The 25,311-nt window shown below is 34.2% G+C and overlaps 1 protein-coding gene across 5 annotated transcripts in view; it reads right to left on the bottom strand.

Annotated features, from left to right (window-relative positions):
* ASPH (aspartate beta-hydroxylase) overlaps positions 1-25,311 on the bottom strand; it is a 112,282-nt gene that overhangs the window by 74,181 nt on the left and 12,790 nt on the right. For all 5 annotated transcript variants that reach the window (XM_034073132.1, XM_034073187.1, XM_034073155.1 and 2 more), the window contains exons 2-3: positions 18,979-19,128; positions 16,916-16,984 (exon numbers count right to left, since the gene is read on the bottom strand). In XM_034073132.1, the coding sequence (XP_033929023.1) occupies positions 16,916-16,984; positions 18,979-19,128 (219 nt within the window). The remainder of the gene's footprint in view (positions 1-16,915; positions 16,985-18,978; positions 19,129-25,311) is intronic.

Here is a 25,311-nt window from a genome sequence, read left to right as displayed (position 1 = left end):
TGTGTTTACACTGCAAGAACATACTTAATAGTTTTCTAAAAAAATTATATATAGCCTTTGTTCACACTTATTTCCAGAAAATATTATGTTCTTATTGCCATATTTACCACATTCACATAAATATGCTGAATTTCTCACTCGTCAGGTCTGTTCCTTGGTAGCAGAGCTGATACTCTGTTTAGTTCTTCTCTTTCTTGTCTTCCTTGGATGGGTTTTTAGCTACCTTTTTTGTTTCTTTCTCTTTTCCCACCTGATTAGTACCATCCTTTTCACTGGCTGATTTTTTTGTAGCCTCCTTGGATTTTACAGTTTTGTCTAAGCTTTTTTCCTTTTCTCTGTCTCTTTTAGGCTTGTCAGAATCTTTCTTTAATTTATTTGTGTCAACAGCTTTCTTGTCCTTTCGATCAGTAGCATTTTTTCCTTTCCTGGCTTTCTTTTTTTCTTCCTCATTTTTGTTATCCTCCTTCTTGGATTCCTGCTTCTCCCTTAATTTCTTGAGTGATTCTTTAACAGCTTCTTTTACTTTTTAGTTTTTCATTTGAAAAAGAGGAAATGTTCAATAAGAAACCATTCTCAGATCAGAAAACATCTTATGAACAACCATCTAAAAGCTTTTATTGAATTATTACTTAATGTTTGTTAGGTGCCAATTTAAACTTTTATAATTAATTATTTGAGCTTTAAGCAATTTAAACAATTAGTTTTGGCTTTCAGCAATATCTCACACCATGCAACCAGCCAATAAATAACGTCAGCTTACTGCAACTGCATCCAAATAAAGCATTAATCCATTAAAAACCATGCCTCTACTAGCTTACTGTTAACTAACTTGTGCAGAATGCTAAAATCAGTTTTGCCTGTAAGTATGAAAATCACAGGAGATTTTGAATCTTTGACAGGAGATTCTACAGATCGTACAATGGTAGGATCTATAAGTGTCAAGAGCATCACCAACATAATTCTTCTTCCAATTTTCTCACCTTTCTAAAACTATAAATGCAAGTGTTATAACACCACAAACGTATATTATGTTCTACTGACATTGTTACCTCTGATTAAGCCAAGATTTAAAAATGTATCTGAAGCATATATTTCACAAAAATAAGAAATAAGTACACCATAAGTAAGAAGAAACAACAATGTCCTGCTGAATTAAATGAACTCCAAAAAGTTTTACTTGGTTTACACATACGCAGTGAAATCAAAGTAGCAACTGTAAATGAATTCCTACATTTTCCATATGTAGTGTTACTAATAATACTTTTACTTGCTTCACTTTTGGAGTTGTTTTCTTTCTGCTTATTTTCTCTATTTCAAATGACATTTGGCTGTGACACAGTAACTAGGTAATACATCTGAAGAACAGTCAGAACAACATCCTTGGAATTTAGATGTTTAATATTTACTTCCACTTTGCCCACAGTTACAAAAATACGTGTCAGTAACAGCAGCATTCTCCAAAATAATTTTAACTCAATAAAATTTACAGATTTTTCCATAAAATCTCTGTATGCAGCTGTCCTGGATTCCACCAGCAGCATTTGCATTTGATTTAAATACAGTATTTACATTTAATTTTAAAATTAATAGTCTCATATTAGTGAAAAAGCAATTACAATTTCATATATAAAATATGACAGCTCTGTTTTTATTGAGACTTCTGAGAGAAATCACAGTCTGTGAGGTAAAAAGCAGGCAAGTGACATTTCTCCTGTAACATCTGCCTCTAACCGCTGCGTAACATTTCTGTGGAATGAACAATGCAGTCACACAGCTTAGACTAAAGGAATAACATCATATATTCTTCCAAATGTTTTTTGGCATAAAGCATTCGAACTGTATCATACCATTTCTTCATTCTTATATCAAACACTGACAAATAATGAACAACTCAGGAATGACTTGCTAAATTACATTTATTACATTCTTAGAAACAAGCAATTTGCAACCAAGTCATACCAAGCACAATGTGGAACAAATGCTGAAAATTTCAGCTTGCACAGAAGATGCCAAGAGAAGTCACATTCATACATGAGCATGAGAGCTTCCCTCAGGACATGCGCTTCTTCCCCAGTGAGATGTTAAACTATAAAGAGTGTGCATTTTTCACATACTGCTAGAAAAATCACATTAAAGTCTAGATGTCTTTAATGAAACAAAGAGACTGTGTTCTTTACGTAATGCCACGCTGTGTGGAAACAGCTGAGCGTATCTAAGAAATTAAGTACCTGAACTACATCTGGTACCTTGGTGTTCTGCTATTGCTAATTAGATTTCTTAGTCTCTCTGTTGCACTGAAACATTTAGACCATTATGTCCTGTTCATGAAGAAATGTAATTATAACTAAATATATGGTATAAATTGGTTGCAAGCCATCCTAATTGAAGCTTTTGGAAAAAAATCTAAGTTTCCTCACTGCAATCAATCCTGCAATGATATTAAAAGGGAAGTTATTGAATTTTACCTAAATGTTTCCTTACATAAGAAAGAAGGAGATTAAACTATTTAAGTACAGACTTGAGCAGAAATTAAGGTGCTCAAGTCCAATTACAATATAGTAATAGCATTAAGAATTCAAGTAAGATAACTAAAGATGGTTTTCACAGAGAGTAAAAACTGCATATAAATCAGAACTTTTTTTCTTTTGTTTTTAAACACATGCATAATATGAGGTTACCATAAACTACTTGTAATCCAAACAAAACAACCCTTGTATAAAAGCAAAGAAAAATTGCACAAACAAAATCTCTAGTTAGGAAAGCACTCACATTGCCATTAAATTACAATCAGCATTAAAAAAAAAATCCACCAAAACAATGAAAAACGGGAAGGATAATAGTTTGTTGTACCATTAGACAACACTTAGCCAACATAGCTCGTATTAGTAAACACTATTATAATCTGCAGTTTGTATTTGCAATATGCATGCATTTCAGACATCATTATCTGCATAAAGTTCCACAAGAAAAAGAACTTTAAGAATACCTTTGACTCTAGTTTTTTTCTTGGCTACCCCTCCTGGCTCCTCACCTGATTTGTTGCAAAATGGAAATAGGTTATGAACACATCTGTGCTGTTCAACAAACATGACATAAAAATTTTGACTTTGTTATGCTACGTAAAAAGCTATCTTTACACAGCACACTGCAGTGCAATGGAGAGATGATATTAACTCATTAAGAATAAAGCACCTTCAGTAGCAAGACCGCCACAAGTACTGAGATGGAAGCCTAATAATCCAAGAAAAGTATCACATTACTAGATCGATGCTATTTAAGATGCTTCTCTAATTTCATAGAGCTAGATCAGCTCAATCCAGACAGTGTGATGCCACATAATTATGATGAATAACCCAACTGATTTCTCTGCTAGGTATTGAGTTCTTTTGCAAACCCACCAAATTATGTTTCAATATGATTTTATAAATATTTAATAAACATTAACTTAAAGATCTTTAAGCACACATGTAATGTAGGTTATATAAACTGAGTCTTTTCTTACAATGAATTACTATTTGCTTATTTATCAATGAATTACTATTTGCTTATTTATCAATTATTTATCAATTGCAAAATGCATGTTTTGGCAAAGGTACTGCTCATATTTCACGGCCATTTCATTTCAGCTAAAATACTGTTTTGCTTAAGGCTATTGAGACTTTTATTTAAAAAAAAGCCAACCTTACTCTCCAAAGCCAGGAGCTGCCCTATTTCCCCATTGTAACTAAGAGAAACAGGCTATTCAACACCTTGACTATGTTTTATGCATAGATCCACAAAAGGTTTGGAGACAAAAGCCTTCTACCCACCCCACCCAAAAAAAGAAAACCAAATTAGCCTTATCTTCTAACATCATCAACATATACAAGATTATCACCATCATGCTGCTGTGGATTAAGACCTAAATCATAACAACAAAAATCTTGTGCATTGCTACCCAAAAAAACAACTAGAAAGTTAACAAAAGTTGTTATATTTTTAAAACTCATAAATAAACTTGCAAAATTAGAAGAGATATTCCCATGTCACATAATTAGGCTTCACAATCAGATATATAAAGCACCTACGCCAGACGTCTGAACCTCAGTCCTAGGTTTCCAGCAACAATATACATCAGAAGTTACTCTTAAAAACCAATACAAACCCCCCACATTCTACAATTAAAATAAATAAATAAATACATTATTTTAAGAATGTAGCCACTAAAGTAATTTCAATAAACTTGCATTTAATTTCTATCTTGCAGGTATTGAAAGTACCAAACATTGACATTACGGGCAATATTTCTTTAAAATGGGTTAGCCAGGTAAAAATACAATTTTTACAATAATTTCCTTACAAACTCATACCTGGGATATAAAAGCCTTTTTTTTCCCCCTTGCAGATTACAATCACTGCTTAAGTCCAGAGTTCTAATACAGCTAAATTCATTACTCAATCTTATTACTTATAGGCAGTGCATGGAAAAATAAGTAAGCAATTTTCACATATAAAAGGAAGAATAGATTCCAACTTTGTTATGCTACAGCATTAATGAAACTATAAACAATAAAAGACAATCAGCAAAGCTGCACAAAGACATATTTAAGTTCCCAGCTCCTCCCCTCTTTTCATAGTAAAAATAAATGTTACCGAGTGTTTTAAAATACACTCTTCAAAGCACATCTTCTCAAGGAAAATACAAAATTTTACAAATACCTGTACACATAAAAATTATAATACATATGTTTGAAATTATTTTTAAATAAAAGTAAATGTACTACACTGGAAGATTACGAAATACCTTGTTTGCTGATTATTGATACTTCACTTGTTAAATATTCAGGCAAGCAGTAATTTCTTTCAATCTGCTTTTATACAATGAAGAGTTTTAAGATTCTTGGTAAATTACCAATGCACAAAATAACTCTGTAAATCATGCCTACTTTAACATACTATGAAGAGACTAATTTACAGGAAAAGTATTCACTTTGAAATTAATATTTCAAAATCCTAATATCATGCAATAATCACAAGACAGAAATCCTGCTGCATCTTGATTTCCGCTTGGGACTGGGTCCCTACAGAAACTACAACACAGGGATGTCTCATTTGTGAAGCCCAAAGAGCCTGAAGCAGACATGAGTGCAAAATCACTTCACTTTTACAAGACAGCAATGTCCTGAGGCATGTGATAAAATCTGGCACCTGAACAAAATGATTGGCAAAGACGTAGGCTCTTGCAGTCTTGGGAGACAGAAATCGTCCAGAATTTTATAAATCATGTAACTGAGCTTGTGAACCTTAATTCTAAGTTTCAATTCAAGTGTCTTCACACTTTTTTTTAACTATTTTTTTTACTACATTATAAATGACCAGAGCTGGCAATACAAAAAGAAATACAGAATTTATAATCACAAATATGGGTATGATAGAACTTCAGAAATGGCTACTTATTGGAGTCAGGGAATTAAAAAGTAGACTTCAAAGTTAACATAGCTGAATTGGCTTCCAGTATTTTCCAAAGAGCTGTTTTAAGCAGTCATACTAAAAATTAATTATTCATGTCTAAGTGGTTATTTTTACCTGATGCTTAATGCTACATAATATCTTAACAGATTCTTTGAAATTTAGAACATTACAAAGGATTCTAATTCTGCAACAAAATCCAGTCATTTCCTCTATTTTTACCTCAAAAATCATCAAGAACAACCTCCACAAAAAGAACCTCCAAGTGAGAGCACAGCTTTAGAATTTCAGCATGAAGGCAAAAACATGAATACTATTTTTATCTGGAAATACAAAAGCAGTGCAAAACAAAACCAAAAGATAATACAAAGCACTCAGGTCTTTTTGAGAAGTTTCATCAATGTCGATAGCTAACATTCACATATTTAGCAATACATTGAGAAACCTGACATTTCTTCTTGCATATATAAATTTCATATTATTCATTTAGTAATGCTGAAAACTTTGATAGCCTTGCTATACAAGAGGTTTTGACATGTAAAATAAAAATCCTATAAATAACTTCACCACATCATCTCCCAGTATAAATCCTCTTAAGCTAGAGCATCACACAACAAATGCAAGCTAACTGTTGTGTCTTACCAACTTACATGTGAAAAGGGAAGAGGCTACTTCACATTTACCATAGAAAGGATACGGTCAAGGTTAGCACTATGCAGCTGATAGACAGAACTTGCTACCCTTCTTGGATTTGTGTGAAGCCTTGGTAACAAAGTGTCAAGCTTTACAAAGTAGGGCTTGTTTTCAGACTCTTGTTTAAATCACGAGATCCTGTCAAAAACTTCCTTCATTGTACAGAAAACTAGTGAAAGATGTTAAAACTGCACAACTAAAAATGGAAATAGAAATCTGTAAGCCAAAACCATTATTTACCTTTTTTCTCTCCTCTTTTCTTTTGCCAGAAGTGCAAGCAGAAAAAGCTGATTGCTTGCATATGTACCTGCACGCAACTATTACTCTGCATTTACAATATTCTACATTGGATATACAAGGTCTTCTGCTAAACAAAGTATCTTACTGAGAAAGCTAGCACCCACTTACCCTAAACTTAACTCGTTACCTGTATGTATACCAAAGCCTGTAACTGCCCCAAATGCAAGGGCAAATGTAATGCCTTTTTTTTTTTTGTTTAGTTCACACGAGCATTAAAAATAATAAAATTACTCTCAATACATTCTCAGTAACTTGCTTATTTGTAATTGCATAATTTTAGAACAAAAACCTGAAGACATAGGGTAGAAAGCATTTTCTTTTTTCAAGTCACAAATGCATATGTTGCATTTTGTATGAGAACATACAAGAAACCAATAGGCATGCCTTGCCTTTACTAGCCTCATCTTAAGAAATGTGTCATGACCAGAAAGACAGTATTTAGCGTATTTCATGCTGTTGTGTGACCATTATGATAGCTGTTTAAATGATGGTAAGTGAATAGAAAAAAGATCCCAGATTACTACACTGTACACAACAGCTTTCTCCAGCTCTCAAATACTAATGAAATACTTTTTACAATATAGGTGGTTCCTCCACTCCATCTGACTATGAAATGAAATGAAAATCCTAATGCATCAATCAATGCATCCTTCTTCTACCCCCTAATCCAACTGTAGCCTACATGAATAACTGCAATAAAAACTCAAATTTCTTCTAAGACCAGTCAATCGAGACTAACTAATAATGCAAATTAACCATAAACCGAAAACTACAGGTGCCAAGCCTTATTCACTGACTGACCATGAAACAAATGTCAGGAGCAAAAGATTGAACACCTTCTCAAAGAAGATCATTATGTATGCGGGGGTGGGAGAGCACTGGCAAAAAGTTGTTGCAGTAAGACTTTCAACAGATATGCAAACAATCATGCATTTATTTTCTTCAATTCTAAATTAATTCTATAAATTATGAACACTGTGATTTCCTGCCCCCTAAAACACTGTCTTACTTTCACATACTGTTGAAGGTGGCCACAGAAGTCTGGGGTTCAAACCTTCCATAAATTCTCAACCATTTCAGACATAAGGGTATTAAGGTTTTTTCCTTACAATTTCCTTACATTAGTACCACAATAAAGCAAGGCAGAGCCACAAAGGTTAATGCAGTATTTTGTTTAAAGTTTGTAAACTCCCACTGAAGACTGACAGTTAACATATCAAACATTTATCAACATGAGAAAATGAGAAAGCAAAACATCCCACTTATATCTAAAAATGCTGGACAAACTGGAAGACTGTTACTTTAGACAGACTTTTTAAGTCTGGAGCTCTCTAAAACTTAATATAAATAACCTGTAAGGAATACGAAGGTAGCTAACGAAAGCTGCATGCCCAATTTAACATAAAATCACTAAATTCTCATTCTTAACTAGCTACAAAATCTAGCGAGTTCCTGTTATTTAAACAATGTATTTTCTTCATTAAAAACACTGTTTCCTACTAATTTGCTCCTATTTTAAATTCTCAAACTGAAAAAGTGCAGGTAAAAAGCAGCAGCTTTGCCTCTAAAATTCTATCAGAAGGCAAAGCTGCTACAGCTTTCTAACTGCAGTTTAAAACCACATTAAAAGTTTCTTGCACTTCTTTTAAAGCATTAATATACTGACTGTATTTTATATAACTGATAGTTGTAAGTCAAACTAAAAAATTAGGTTTCAAATTCCTCAATTGATTTCAAGGACTGTGTGGACTTGGAAGCAAGGGTTGAGATACAGTACAGTTTTCCTTCTTCACGTGTATGTCATACTCAGCTTAACCTTTTTGCTGTTAAATTGCTTAAAAAAAGCCAACTAAAAAACAACCAACCAAACAAAAAACTCCACAAAAGAAACCTCTGTCATGCTATTATAAGCCAAAGACTCATTTAAATCTTATTATTATCCTCACTAGCCAAGTCCTTCTGCTTGCAGTTAGCAACAATTAATCTAATACATTAAAATCAAACACTTTAGGATAAAGTTTGAGAGCTTTGACAGCTCTGCTCTGTCAAAACCACTGGTGAGTGTTTAACTGTCAACTCAACAGGAGCAACACATGGCAAGAATGAACACTCCTGGAAAAAAAAACCAAAACCAAAAACCAAACACCTACATTCCAGAAACTAAACACTCTAGGAAGTTTCTTACTGTTAATATTTCCTCTAGCTGCATCCTATGTCCATCCACTCCCTGCTCTCCCACTCCTTTTACTCCTAGAAATTCTTTATTACCATTATAATTATGTATTTCCATTCACTTAATAAAAACAAGGAACTTCCATGATATCAAAGTAGAACCTTCTTGGTCTGCATTTTATCTCCACAGTCCAAGTTAAATTTATTTACAGTTTCCTGATATAACCATTACTAATTTCAGTGCCTGCTTCAACTACTTGAAAGCTGCAATCTGTTTATTTCACTTGAAATTTCACCAGATTATCAATGTATATTTTAACTATTTGGTATAAAATTCATGACACAGAATCCACATAGTAGATGTTTACTCCTCTTCTAGGATATCTAGCTCTGTTAGTGAAGCATCTACAAAAGAATTATACATTTGATGACAGTATTCCCAATTCACACTGTTATTATCCCACAATAGTGATGAAACTCTTATTTCTAATTCAGATCAAGCCTGCTTATTTCCTATGTGTCAGATACTTCACAGGTTTCTTCCACTTGCTAAGAAACTTATCACTAATATTCCACAGATCTACTACCACTTATTTTCATAATGTACAGGGTTCCCCCCCCCCCCCTTTGCTTTATGCTTCATCTATATCATCCTAAAAAACATTAAATTTGCATGGTACTTTCTTATATCCAAATCCTAAAATATCTGGAAGAAAATGTGACTAATGTTCTCATGGCTCTATTCCATTCATAAATCTCAAGCAACAGTATTAACATGTCCCAGTGTTGTTGGTTTGGGGTTTTTTTTTTTAAGCTTTAACTTGCTTAACACTAACACTTCTTTTTTAGTACTTTAAAAAGATTAAGTAAAACCCTGAGTTGGATGACTTACTGGAAGTTTGGGTTTTTTTCTTTAATCAGACATGTCAAGTTGTCATGCCAGAACAAGTGAAAATTGATTTAATATAAAAAGATTAAAATTTCAGCCTGCATCCACCAGTGTTAAAACTTCAGTATAAACTTCATATGGGAAACTGATATGAACTTAAGCATAGCAGGCATCACAATAAACAGTAATTCTAATAATAATCTGATCGAGTACACTATTCATTTGTTAAAATGAGAGCCTGGTTTCAGCTTTTAGTATCTGATAGAAACTGCAAAACACTATTATAAACTCCCCTTTATAGACCAGTAACTTTATGATAGTGGACAGAATTTATGTACACTGAAAATATTTTTAGAACAACTATCATACAACAGTTTCACAGGAAAAGGCTTAAAATTTTCAAAACTGCATTAAGCTCTTGAATTTAGCAAGGAATAGAAGACAATCTTATTTCCGATTTGTCTTTAATAGATTCAGTATTACATGAGAAACACACAATCACAGCCTCCCACTTCCATGAAAGGTCCACTTAAAAAAACCCTCAAATTTAGAACAGCCCTTCTGATGCAATTGTTATATTGAAAACATTACTGAAAACTTAGTTTGAAAATAGTCAAATCAATAGGAACAAACCATCTGATGACATCATATCTTCTGAATACAACAGATAACAGCTAACTTAGAAATAAATGCTTCTGTAAAATTTTCAAGCACTTTTAAATTGAGTGCTTTTATTCAAACAAGTAAAAAGAATCTGAGAAATCAGTGAATCACAAAATAAGTTATTTATTAAAATCATATTTCACAAGAGAATTATCATTGTCATGTCTATATTAAGGATTAACATATAAATATGTATTTACATAACGCAGTCATGCTAGAATACTTTACAATTAAAGCTGTTACAAAACGCTTCAGTTAATGTTTGCTAGAAAGACAAATGTTACAGTGTTAATAGAGGTTATTACACTCAGCTTTGTAAGCTTTGTGCACAAAATGCACAAATCGAAGCACATACAGAAACCAACTACACAACCACAGATACATGTTTTATTCTACATATTTACACAACTGTGTAGTATGTCATCCTGTCACAAAAATGGAAAGGTAACTAAAGGCTTTCAACTAGTAAAACTACATTGTGTAGCTGACTTCAAGTTCAATCTTTATAGCGTCCAGTTGGGAGTTGCCCCTCAATGCCATGAACTCTTGTTACATTAAGACTGACGATTTCATGGACATTTTTGAAAGCCAATCAAATTAGTCTCTCAGTCACTGGTTCTGTAAATCCAAAATAACACAAGTCTTTTTTCCCTGAACCCCTTCATTCTGTGACGTACCATCAACATCATCTGCAGCTTCGCTCTCTTCTTCTTCTAGTATTTCAAAAGGAGTCAATACATCATAGAGAAATGAGAGAAAGCCATAAAACCAATCAGAGCTTTCCTCTGCTAAAATATTAAGGACTTCCTCAAGGGAATCAATATTTTCATTACTGCCATCTTTGGTCAGGCCTACACAAGAATAGAGGAAAGAGAGAGAGAAAGAGGGAAGGAAAGAAAAAAAAGAAGAAAGACAGCAGTTAGGTGGAAAGAGGAAACTGTAAAAGGAGGATCTGTGAAAGACATCTCATGTCACAGACAGCAGTCTTTACAGGAATGCTAATCAGGAAAATAGATGTTAAGAAAGCTGAATCTTTCAAAGTACAAACTATAATTTGGACAATAAACATGCACAATATTATGCCAAAATCTTAAAACAATGCAGCAGCTTTGCTTTCCTTTACTCCTAATCCTAAAACCAAATTCATTTATATTCAGTTTTCTTGCCATGGCATTTACCTTAATGCAAGCAGTTCTTTAGCATTTATCATCACACTACTTAAAATGATCCAATTGGCCCTTTTCTTTTTAAACCCGTCATGTTCAAATTTGAGAGCTTGCAACTGATAGCTGAAAATAACATCCAAAAGCAAACAGTATTTAAAAATCTTGTCACAGACATACTATTAAAGATATCAGTTATTCCACCATGCAGAATTTTGATTTTGATAGAAATGTGGACTCTTAATTGCTGGGGGGTGGTGTTCCGCAGTTTGTTTGCCTGCTTGGGTTTTTTGAAGATGCTTCTCAATTTTTTTTTTTCTATGATATATATTCTACATGATATACTTGCTCCCCAGGAATTACTTCCAAACCTGAGGACATGCAGAACACTAGATAAAAATGAATACATAGCCAATATGAAAGTGTGTATCGTTACACAGAAGATCTAAAGCAGGCTAAAATCAGATGAAGAAGAGATGGTCAGAGCAGCAAAGAAAGAGCTTGGCACTTTTAAACTCTCTGATACCAGCAGTTGCTATAAACTAGGACTATGAAATTCACTGATCTAACTGATGTTTGTAAAATACCAATAAGCCATAATTAATGCTTTTTTTTTTCCTGTCTGGGTTTTTTGTGTTGTTTTTTATTGAAATCCACTGATTTATAGTCAGTACTAAATAATATTTCAACATTTCCATTCTGAGAAAGGCACAACAGAAAGACCAAGCAATGACAAACGTCGAAGCAGAAGAGGGAGGAGCTTGCCCTACTTCTAACCAGAACAAACCTTGGTTTGTGTTGGAAGGAGAAGCAGAACAGTGGGCTAAGGGTGAAAACAAATTGTTGAGACATAAGATTAAGTGAAAACATTGCACATGCAGACTGCAAAGCAATATTAGGTGTAGGTTAATGAAACATTCAAGATAGAGGAGTTCACGGCAGAGACATTTAGCACATTTCAACACATTTTTCTTACAGCACATAGTGAAAGTATCAATGATAATTCTGAGGAAACTTCCAAGTCCATGACGTTCCACATCCTTGTACCTGGATGTCCAGAACCTCTACTTGAGTGACCAGCCATTCTCTTTAATTTTTTCACAGGATAGCTCAAAGTTTTAAAAATGAGAGACTGAATCCAGGAGGCAACCAAGGTATTACAAATATCCCTCTCCAACTTCTTCCATGGCTTAGTTCTATAAAAATTAAATTTTTAGACTTAACTTTATGCATGGTAGACAATCATCATTCTAAGCTGTTTCTGAATTTTGGCCCAAGTGAGAGGTAAAGACACAAAACAAAGTAAGTACATTTACTGAAGAATGAAATCTCAATTTAAGAATTGAAACATTAATCTAAAAATAGCAAGTTAAAAAAACCAAGTTATAAACAGAATTCAAAATATTTTTATTCTATTCTGCTGGAAACTGGCATTAAAAAAAATCAATAAACAAAATGCCATTCAAAAAAAAGACTCCAAACTTTAGATAGTATTTCTGTAAGCACTGTGAAGAACTATATAGATGTCCTTTCACTAAATCAAGAATAAGACCCTTGGGCAATTATCTTTGTAAAATGTAATATGGACTACACCAGCATATTTTCTTTGAAAAGATTAAGTAACCAAAGGAAAAGACAAACTGGAAGAATGTGTCTTACAGTATTTGCCATAAAAAATATCCCACCAAACAATCTCCGCCAAAACCTTTTCTTTCAAATTCTTTACTAAAACTGCCAAAGATTGTATTAATGGCCTCTGAATCTAAGGGTTAAGAACACAAAACACTTCAGCTTGAGTTACACAAAGTGACACATTATTTCATAAACTTACCTTTTTTTTCTTTCTTGGAGAGACTTACAATAAAAAAAATCCTAAACTAATTAATAGTCAAACTGCTTTTCATATTCAGTCATTCCTATGACCAATAACTGCTTTTTGACGTAAAACTCAGGTACCGATAAGCACAAATAAGCATGGTAAGAAGTGCCTAAAAATGGTGATAAAAATGGAACTGCCCAATGAATACCATGCTAAATCAGTGACCCAGATGAAATAACTAAATTATTTCAAGAGAAGTCTAAACATTACTATTTAAACCCAAGAGTGATCAAGCAAGTCAAAATCCTTATCTACTCACAGTGTTGCCACAATCAAGGGGGCATAGGGCTTGCCTACATTCATTTAACAAGTCAAGGCCCTTCTCCTGAAACATCTCTTTTATGAGAATGAGCATATACATGCCTTAATATTTGAAGGTGCTACAGTAGAACATGAGAAAAACAGAGAAGAGTATGAAAATTCTCCTGAGCCATATAAAAGTGTTTTTCAAAACTCCTATTATCTCACCACAGATTTTCTGAATGTGCAATCTTAGTGCAACTGCTTGAAAACGTATTTTTCTGCCATAGGTGAACCAGGGAAAAAAAGTTGGTTTACAAAAGTTTGAATTCTACTGTTCATTCCCCTTGGTTTGCTAATACATCAGGTTGTTTTGGCAGGTATTTTCCCCCATTTTTTTCCTTAGGCAAACTACTCTGAACTAAACACACAAGAACAGTATTTTGACGACTTTCTGTAGCTGCAGTTCCACAATTGCTAACTACTGCAAGCGTTTCAGTAGAATTTCTCAGGATATTGCTGCTTGTTAAAAAAGGTCCAAAATATAAAAAAATGGCTTGGCTCCAAAGATAACAGACGCTGGTAGTCTCTACACGATTTTTGGGGTAATACTACAACAGCCACTGTTTCTCCGTACAGAGCAAAGCAAGTACAGAGATGCAACACTCCTCCTAAGAAGAATAACAAGTTCCTTCAACGAACAGTTAGAGTGAAGAGGGCAAAAAGTAGGAAGAGAGTTATCAATAACAGGAGCCTTCAAAGGAGTAGATTAAGCCTCTCTTCCCATTACCAAATGGAATTCAGTAAACAGACCTCACAAATACCTCTGGAAAAGAATCTCTAAGATAACTGCAGGCTAGCTTCAACAAGTTCACACTTCCACCCTGGATAATTTTTATATAAATGGATATAAAACTAACCAACAAATATAGTTGGGGTTGAGCAGCTGGCCAGGTTTTAGGTGGGGTTTTGTCTTCTCTCTCTTACTTGAGGATGGGGAAGCAGGGAAGAAGGGAAGAACACATTTCTTGTACACCACTTTTAGAATTATACTAATTCCTCTAGAGAACTTAACCATCAAACCTCCTTTGAGTTCAAGAAATTAAAAAAGAACAGACCCTATAATAGCTTATACATAGAAGAAAAAAAAACAATAAACTGTAATCCTTCTATTTAGGTGTGCCCAAGTAGAGAAAACTACTAAGTTATCAGCTACTAAACCATTCTTTAAAATATAAACCAAACTTAGGCTGGTAGAAGCATTTTCCAAAATTAAATTGACTTAAAAATATAGTTTTCATCGATATGTATATTAAATCATAACATTTGTATCAAAACCTAAAGATTATGGAAGGTGACAACATTAAACTATTGTACATCCCACAATCTCAATACACAGTAGTTTACTAATAGCTAAAGAGCAGAGAAGAAAAAAGCATATGACTTCCTAGAGGTAAACATCAAACAGTGGCATCTCTTTTTCAAAACAATACTAAATTAGCAAAGAAATCACTTGCTGTCATCATAGTCTGACCCACAGAAATACCCTAGAAAGTAGCAAGTCTTCACACACCCCATATATACTTACAAAAATCCTCAAAAATAAAATACAAATGGAGTTATGCATTCAATGATACCCCAGTGCAACTGAATATAGGCCTACAATATGGCTTTCTTTCCCACAAAACTTTAATTTTGCAAGACAAATTTCTCAAGAGGGAATCTAATCTTCCAGTTTCTGCACCAATAAAATAATTTTAGTCTGCACAGTGGTGTTCATTTTTAGCTCATGTTAAAAGCTAAATACAAACAAGTAAAATATTTTTCTGGGAACTTCAGTTCATAATATTATACGCTAGTTATTAGAAAAAAAAAATTATACTCAATTTTAACCAGTGTTGTAAAGCTTTTCAACAATTACCATTTCCTTTGTACTGTATTAAGTATTCTGTAATGAGATAAAATCGTGATTTAAGCAAGTATTCAAAAATTAATAAAGATAACTTCTGATCTGTGACCTTTTAATGTCACATTTGAAGTACAAGGTTTAAATGCGTGGTAAGACAAGCTTGTAATAGAAACACTGTCATATACTGGCAGAATTCCCAGTGTATCAAGTGACAGAGATGTCACAAAGCTGCAGCATATTTCTACCACCTTGGCAATCTGACTCCAACTAATATGACGCGCAAGAAATTGATATCTGCTTTCTATACACTACATAGCAGACAGAAAAAAATAGGATTATAACTAATTTTATAATTATTTATAACACTTTATATATATATAAAAAACACTATATATATGTAAAAAAATATAAAGTGTTATCCACCATTTATAATTAACGCCCAATCCATAGGCTCTGGAGTAGACACTGGAGATTCTTTGGAATGACTCTTGCATTCACATAACTGCAAAGTGGTTCTGTAATTTTGATTGCATGGGGTTTCTTTAAACAAATGAGCCCCCCCCCCCCCCCAAGAGTTGCTTATTCCTGCAAGCATAGGTGAGAGAAAAATAAACTGACTATAAACCTCTTTTTTTTAATGTAATACAAGTTTCTAATAGCAAGCCATAAGATCCTTATACAATTGACGATCTTGACTAGTCTGAGACATTCCACTTTGCCCTCTGCTCAAGCTTCTATTTACTATGCTAGGATTTCTGTTGTTTTGTTCATTTATTTAACTTGTTAGGTTTGTGTGCCCAGAATAAGTTTACACTTGAACAAATGAAAGTCAGCTTTCTAACATCACGTATGCAAGAAGTATCTATCCAATGCCTGACAGCAAGACTGAAGATGTTAGTGCTTTTAACTGGTAGAAGATGTAGGTAGAAGGGCAGTATCACGAAGCATGTCTGATGACTAAAATTTCTCTCTGAAGATACATAGAGAACAGAGAGACATTCTCCCACACTACAAGGAACAGAAACCTAAAACCAGCATTTCAACATCAAAAAAGATAAATCTATGTCACGTAGGATTTCTGAAAGGCAAAGAAAATGAATAGACTTGTGGAGAACTCAGAATAGAGGAAAGACAGTACAAAATATGCTAAACAGTCATTGAAGAAGTACAAAGGCCTGTTGGAAGTAACTTTAAAATTGATCTGGCTTAACATGTTACCACAGTGTTTTAACTCCTGAAACATCTTAAGCTCTTATTATTAATTAATAAATTAATAATCATAAACATCTTTCAACAGTTGATACAGCAGCATCAGAATCATCCTTTAATTAAATGCTTCCCAATTACATTGCTATATTAGTAAAAAAAGAACACAACTTGCTGCAAGTCGCTCACACAATCCCACAACTTGCATTAAGAAAAACCCCAACCACAATTAGATCATTTTAAGTTCTCTAATTGGGAAAAAAAAATAAATCCAGAAATACTGTTTTGACATTAAACAAAAACCAAACATAAATTACAGTTGTATATATTTTTCCACCCATGTTTGTACTTGCCTAGCAATAATTTAGCATCTTCAACATCAAAATCTCCATCTCCATCAGCATCATATATCCCAAGCTTGCCTAGAAACACAAAAAGAAGAGATAATTAGGGATTCAGATTTTGTTCCCAGTACAGTATTTTTGATGTGCAATGGTTGACCGGTGATGCTAGGTTGTTACCATATATTTTAAAAATCATTTAGCCATACTCTTCTTATCTACATTTTAAGTTTCCTTTAAAATTTTACAAATACTTTAAGTTCCTTTCTGCAATTTCTAGACTTTAGACTGAACCTAAATTAGTCTTTTTTCAACACATTATTTTGGTACTCACAGATTTAAAATAAATCTATAATCAAGTGTTGCACTTTATTTGAACATACTGTGCTCAGAATAAAATCTCAATTCACAAGGAACTTTCAACATGTTTGATGGAAAAGAAATAACAAGAATTAATCAAATAATCACCATTTGTTTTCAGATTTGTTTCCTGCCTTTCTAAATTCTTGAACAGAAAAAAAAAAAACAGATAGATACCTTCTATTAACTTGGCATGAAAAATTATGTAAGTGACATACTTCTTGGACAAAGAAAAAACATTCATAATTTTTAATCAACAACTGTATAACGTTTACTGCAGATAAAAAAATTTGTCAACCCTCTTATAGGCAACTAATACATCAGACTTCTCTTTTCTTTTTTCTTAAACTGCAGCTCTACCAGCCCTAAGCATACACAGGAGAACCCAGTTTCTACCTAAAAAGAATTTTTAGCATAGAATCATGGTATCCAGGATTAGAAGTGCCCTGGGATCACCATGTGAGTAGTGAGCTTTCTAATTAGTTCTGACAAACTTCAGACATAACTTTTAATAGGATTGAAACTCTGCACTCTTTGCAAAAAAAAAAAAACTTTAAGTCCTTACAGTTTGCAGTACATTATTAACACTTGACATTCTCAAAACGGAGGCAGAACTTAATTACAATTAAAATAAATACAGTTCATAACAGGGTACTTAGAAAATTATAAAACAGTTTTGTGGAAGAAAAGTTCAGACTTGGGTCTAGAATGGACAAAAATAAGGTCATCATTACTGTATGGAAGCAATCAATTAGAAAGGATCTTTATCAGGTTATGGTCAAACACGCAGGCTGGTGGAATAAATGTAATTCTCCAGAAATAAGAATTATATCATCTTCAAAACCATGAAGAATAAGACAGATGAGAAATGACTGTTTCATGTCAATGCAGAATATTAATTCTCAAAAAAATTAAAAACATAAAAAAGCAAAATTTTCAGCTAAGAGACTGCAAAACAAGTTTATTTCTCCAATATCCTACCTTGTAGGACCTCTGACAAGTTATAACGGAAATCCTTTGCTTTGGCTGCATGCATGGTAAAAATACAGAAACCATTAATTGCATTACTAGACCCAATTAAGTTCCAAACCAGAAGTTTCTCTTAAAATCAGTCCAGAACAAAAGAAGCATGCACCAACAGATTTGTAAAGCTTGTAAAACTGCAGTTGCAAAAGCGCATGTTGAGTCCTACATAATCAGGGTCCACAGCTCTACCTACAGACACATATCCTGAAATCTCAGGTACTAATTTTCACCCTTAGATATTATATTAGCAATACTATTTTAACACTGACATATTGATATACAATAATCATCTTTATAAGCTTAAAACTGAGGTCACTCAACAAGTCACTTATGGGAAGATGACTGACCAGTTGTCCTGACATTATAGGCAATGCAATCCATCAGAGAACTGCTAACACTAGCCTTTCAAACGAACTGTTTTACAGATGTTACAAAGATCTAGCCTCAGAGACTTCTTCAAGTCTTTAATAAATGCAATATGTTAATAACTTTTTTCATTCTTATGAGAATCCCATTTTAACATCATAATAGAGTTCAGCATTAAAATATACTTTTTGAACTACATTGCCTATTTTTATCATGTAGGTCATTTGCAAACACTTCAGTAGTCAAATCAGCTATTTAAAATGGCCTCCATTTAATGCATATCATAACCATATGAGAAGTATCTTAATATGTAGAATTCTTACCTAGAACTTCTTCGTAATCTACAAGTTCAAACCAGACAACTGCTACTGATGTCCACACTCCCAGCAAAGCAATTACCATAAACCAGGTGAAAAATGAGCTTCCAGAGAGGCCTTCTTTCTTCCCATTTTTACCTCCTCCATGTTTGGTCTCTGTAAAAATAAGGCAAACAAACAGGAAAGATGGATTTGCATAAGTTAGAAAATTATGATTTATGATACAATTACAAATATTGTTTCTTATGACTACACAGAACACAACATTCGAGTAACATTTTTGTGTTGTTTTTAAGCTTCGCTTTTTGCTTGCTTTTCACATCATTGTGAATTACAGTAGAAAGCTTGATGATTGTCTAAGCAAAAGCCCTATAATCAACTGAACACCAAAACGCCAGATGCAATTTGTCTTAACAACTTAGTTGAAAATCCCCCCTTGCTCCCCTTAAGTGTATATTTATACAGAGCTTAACATTTTTGAGATGCTTTACATTTATGCCAACAGTTCTCAAACTGCCACCAGAGGGCAATATGACCAGCAGAAACAGTTTGGAAGAACAGGCTTTCTTCCGAAGGAAGTCTCAAAGCTAATTGAATTAGCTCACAGAAACAACAGGAAGATTCAAATAACCTAAGAAGGCTCTAAAATCTAAATAATGTTAAGAGTAAGACTCCATCCTCAGCTACTGTACCAGCTAAAAATATCTCCCCTGCTGCAAGAAACAAGCTGAAAAATCAAGAAGAGATTCACTACATGCCTTTAGACTCCCAGTCTGATGGAAACATACATGTAAAAGGATGACAGAGACTTAATGCAAATCACAGCTTAATTTATAACTGCACATATGAAAAGTAAATGTGTACAAAAAATACAGTAGCTACAAACAAACCACTGGGAAAGACCTCAACCTAGTATATGGGTAGGGGGATTAAAATGGACATCAGGACTAGAAAATAAATTGCTTGGTCCATTCCTTTAGGATCATTTACAGGAAAGAGGGATATATGTAGCAAATAAACATGCATCCAAAAAAAATGCCTGTGGCTTTCTACAAAGCTCAAGGTCTGCTCTCTTGTCTCCAGATACAAGTACTTCAAAGGTTGACACTTGGGCACAGTTCCACAGCTACCAACCTATTTTACTCCATTTCCTCCTAAGCACCAGCTCTTTGCTTGTTCAGCCCTATCCAGTTCTAGTTATTTAAGTAAAACTATTTCTTATGGATTTTTAAATACTTTAAGAACTTTGCCATGAATATTGTGATAATAAAATAAAGTAGGGAGACAAATTTATAATACTTCTTTGCAAATAATGTTTGATGCCTTTATCAACACTAATCATAGAAAAAGATGAAAAATGCCCTGAAATATTAACACTGCTCTGAAAGATGAGTAATGAGACACTGGTGACTGATTTACTTATTTCTGTAATAAATATTACCACAAGTACTTTAAGACCCTGCTTGCCATCAGGTTCACAGCTATAATAAACTAACCTTTTATTACATTTACTCTGCTACACAGAAAATTCAGACCAATCAAATGACTCACAACAGCTCTTATTCAGCTCAGCATTTTATAAAAAGACTAAAAAATAAGTTTAATTATTTTATTGCATACTTTGTGCAAAGATCAAATGCCAACTATTTAGTTTCCTTTCTATATTAAACACAAAATTGCCTTGGTATAGGCTGTCCAAGAACACTCAGAAAGAAAGCAAGACAACTTAGCCTCGCTTTAAGCATGTATCACTTGCTGCTGCACAGTATCCTAATTACATGTGTGCAAGCCTCACATACATAATCATAACAACTCTCTTAGAAAGATGTACAGATAGCCTGAAAATAGAGGCAAAGTCACACAGCATGTGCTACTACACTCAGAAATAGGATCAACTGTGTATGAAAACTCTTTAAAGTGCTCTTGAGCTGGAAATGTTAATATTCAGAAATAAACAATTATACTTTGTAAAAGCAGAACTTTGCTTCTCTTGTGTTCCAATGCAGTCAATGGACGCTTTGTGTGTATTTAAAATTAAACCTTAAGGCTGAAAACATTTTACATTATTCCAGATCACAACTTTGTCCTGTGCAAGCTAGGCATTAGAAAAAGCAAACAGAAAACAGATTCTTATTTTGTTTCACTTACTCATTTACAGAAACCTTACTGTTTTCTACAGTTTACTGCTAGTTGCCTCTGAAGAAAGGGGCTTTATTTATTAGAGGAAAAGAACAGGAAAATGAAGGAAGATACAACTTTAGTAATCAAGCATAGTCTCCCACATTTTTTCCAGTCTACGAGACTGCTCATGGAAACCCCTCAAAACTAGACCCTGCTATAAAGATATCATTCACAACAGTCACAAAGATACATTTTTATGCTGTGGCTTCCTATCTTATAGGACCATTACTTCCAAAACTCTTGAAAACTTCTCTTAAGAATTCAACCATGGCAGCTTGATCAGGCCATGCTTTAATATAAATGGAAGTTATGTAAGGTAACATTTAACCATTGCCTGCACAAATAACCGTACACACAGGGTTAGGACAAAACATTGCAAGGACTGAAGCTGGCTCAGCACTCATTCCAGACAGTTAATTCTCAATTCAAGCCCTTTCCCTGCACATGCTGCCAGCCATGTCAGAAGTAGGTCACTTGCCATATCTGGTAAGCCTGTGCTTACACCACCAGATGTCTTTATGCAGACATCAGAAGTCTTAAAGTGCACTCTATGTCTCAACGGCAAATCTCTGAAAGTCCTATAACTTTCCTACACTGCATTAAGAGTCACACCTAGATAAAAATGTATAAAATTAATTCCTTTTACTTTACCTTCCATTAAAAGGACACCTATTAATTTCACATACTCCCAAAATAACTTGAAAGACAGGTATCTGATGACAAAACATGTCTTCCACTAACATGTACCCTACTCAAGCTAAAACTAAAGTTACTATTAACCGCCTGCCATAAACTAATTAAATCCCACTACTCCAGAGAACATTTAATCAAAGAACCGAGGCAGCCTGTATCACAGACTAAAACAGTAAACAGAGGACGAAACATACCACAGTAAGCCAGTTATCTTGCTGATTATAAAATCAGACATAGCCAGTATTTGCAACCACACATTTTCCATTTGTTCACAAAAAGATTAGGATTATACCTGTGTCATCGGCCATAACAATAGCTCTTGATTTCCACGGACAGAACAAGTATGCTGATATCTCCAAAAATTAATGTTGAAGGCAAAATACGAAAAAAAAAATTTATCCTCACTAGTCTTGTAACAGGAGCAAACAAGTTTTCTAAAGCCAGCTCAGCGGGAACCTGAAACTGGACCCAAGAGAAACCTCTCCTCCAAATCTATTTTTAGAGCAGTTATCCTCAGGAGCCAAATGCTTTTCAGAACGCATATGGCAATGTAGTTCTGACGACAATAAAATTCATTTACTCCTCCAAACAGAGCATCCTGGGTAGCTGATCCTTTCCCCTCCCCTTAACCCTCCAACATCAAACACAGCTGCAAATGAAACTGAACACACTGCACTATAATATTTTTTCCTGCAAGGTATGCCACAGTGCCTGAGCACTGAAGACATTAAACCCATCAGCAGAAGCTGAAACACAAGTCTGAACAGAAAGCTTGCCTGCTTGCATTTGTTAAGTTGGCCCTCACCCAAGAAACTTTCTCCATGTTGGCACTGCTCTACCAGGCTTCCCAAGTACTCCCTGGAGACTGCTCATTTGAAACTTTTTAACTACTTTAAGAATAAAAGACAGTTAATTTCTCTGATGTAGTTTTGAGTCTTAAAAAGAATTACTTCAAACCAACCACACACATTCTTGTTAAAGATCTTTCAGATCAGAACTCTTCCCCTGGTACACCTCATATTTGCTTGTAGCAGACCCAAAGAAGGGTTACTGATGGTTTTTGCCAAAGCAAATCCCATAAAGCTCAACCAGGAAAATTTTCTATTGCTTGTTAAGGGGAGCAGAGGTGTTGAGTCTGGTTTGCTGCCCTTTGTTTCCAGAAAGGAGTAACACTAACTCATCTCACTCACTCCTTTTAATTCTGACAATACACACCTAACCTGTGCAACTTAAAGCTAACACACATTATTAATTATAAACATACTCTCTTCTTAAGAGCCAGAAAAGGAGGAAAAAAACCCACTAATACACAATTTCATTTTAACAAACTATTATTTTCCCACTGCATTTCAAACAAAAGCCAGCTCCTTTTGGGTGGGAAGAAGACAGAAACAAACTCATTTTTCATTAACAGCAACCCCAATAAAAACTTTAGGATCTAGCACTATGCCCTTCTTCCCCCATGCTTCTTTAAATATAACCATCAGGTAGATGGAGCGAACAGCAGAATCTTATGGCTAATTTGAGAAACAACATATACCCCCTGTGGTTTTAACACCCAGCAACTAATTACCAAATGCAATTCCCCACAGCTCAAGGGAGAAAAAAAAGTAAGAAATAAAACCTGAGTTTTAAGGTTTTAAAACGGATGCAAATGAACCACAGACAGCTGATTCTATAACTAGTGTATCTTTTAACTATCTTTAAAGTCACCTGAATATGTCAAACAGAACAGATGCTTTAAGAATGCCCTCCTAACTAGCACATTTCAGCAACTTACGTGATGTGCAAGCAATTTAAAGCAAGATAGGAAGAAAATTTAAACAAAGAGTAAAAGTCACCTAATACAGAGAGAAATCAACAGCTCATTAAGGAAGCAATTTTACATGCAATGATATGTAGTGTATTGAATATAAAACCTACAGTGTTTCCACAGGCAGGGAAATTTGTTGCAACTTCAGGGGCACCTGCATTTGCAGTTACTAGGTCTACAGAACAAGTGGATTCATAAAGCATTCAAACGATGCTGAGAATCTGAAGTCAACCTAACACATACTCTGGGGGAATTGCCCCAAACTAGATCTTACCTGGCTGAATGCCTGTAAGTGGTTGCAGCATATCTGTTTTATTTCACTCAAACCTAAGTAAGTATATTCAGGGACAACAGCACACTGCATAAAAACAAAGCGAGGGGAGGCAGTAAAAAAATTCTGTTCAAATATACACTCCTAGTCTAAACTAACACTTTAACCAAACACCCACAGTCATCTTGTGCCCTTTAAAAAAATCAACTGATCACAAGAACATGTCCTCCCAAGAAACAGCAAACGCCTTTCTTCCTGAAAGGGGAGACTACAGCTAAACCAGGGAAATTCTTCAGCCTCATCAAATATAAGATGGACCAAAAAGAAGACGGACCCACGGGACTCAAAACTGACTACACATCAAATGTACATCATACATTAATGCACACCTTGAAAAATACAGTTTATACATATATTCATCTGAATGCTAGGGTACTAAATATCAAACAATAGAATTTTGGTTAGTTCTGTGGAAGACAAAAGGTTAAACTGAATACATAATATAGTTAAAATACAATTCAAGACAGCATGGACTTCTTGCAAGGTCTCATTCTACTGCATTCAAATGCCATGACTACTGGTTTGTCAGTTTTTGAAGCATTTCAAATTGCTTCATTAACACTCAAAATTACTATTTTCTCAGCTCACTTGCATAACTGTTTCAAATTTTAAAACTATTTTCAAGTTAGCTTTGGTACAACTATTTACTCCAGGGTATTTGTAGAAAATCAAAATTGACAATCAAAACTAGCAATATTAATTCTAGATGTAGATTATTACTAATATGCAAGCAAAGAAGCTTAGAGGAGATTAAAAATGTCAACTATGAATACAAAACTAAAGGCAGGCTTCAAAACATCAAGCTGAACTTTGTAATGTGTATAATTGTGTCCCACAAAGGTACATTAGGAATTAATATAGAAGCAATTACATATTATCACATGAAGGGAAGGGTGCACAACAACAGGCAGCTGCTTGAATTTAAAACGCACACTAAAAGAAAAAAGACCAAGCAAACCAAACACCTATCTCAGAGAAGTATCTAAAAGTTGCATTTCAGAAGTAAAAATTATCAACCAGATAGATCACAGAGAGACAGACTTTAGAACAAGCTTCTTTCAAAAGCAAAATGCAGAGTGATAAAGCAAGATACGGGAGAGACTAAAAAACTGAAGTTACAGCAGCAGCACCATCACCAGCAGAGCTCAACTAATACCAGTAGAAACACAGAAAACAACCTCTCTCAGTTATTTTGTCTCATGCATGAGCATGGCCAACTACATCTTGACATTTTTTGCCAAATTATCTTTTCCAATATGATTAACAATTAAACAACTTTTGCAAGTCATTCTCAGTAATAAAATTGCAGTTCACAAGTTTT

Source organism: Melopsittacus undulatus, chromosome 1, assembly GCF_012275295.1.
Source record: "Melopsittacus undulatus isolate bMelUnd1 chromosome 1, bMelUnd1.mat.Z, whole genome shotgun sequence".
Taxonomy (NCBI): Eukaryota; Metazoa; Chordata; class Aves; order Psittaciformes; family Psittaculidae; genus Melopsittacus; species Melopsittacus undulatus.
This window is presented reverse-complemented; position numbering and strand designations above follow the sequence as displayed.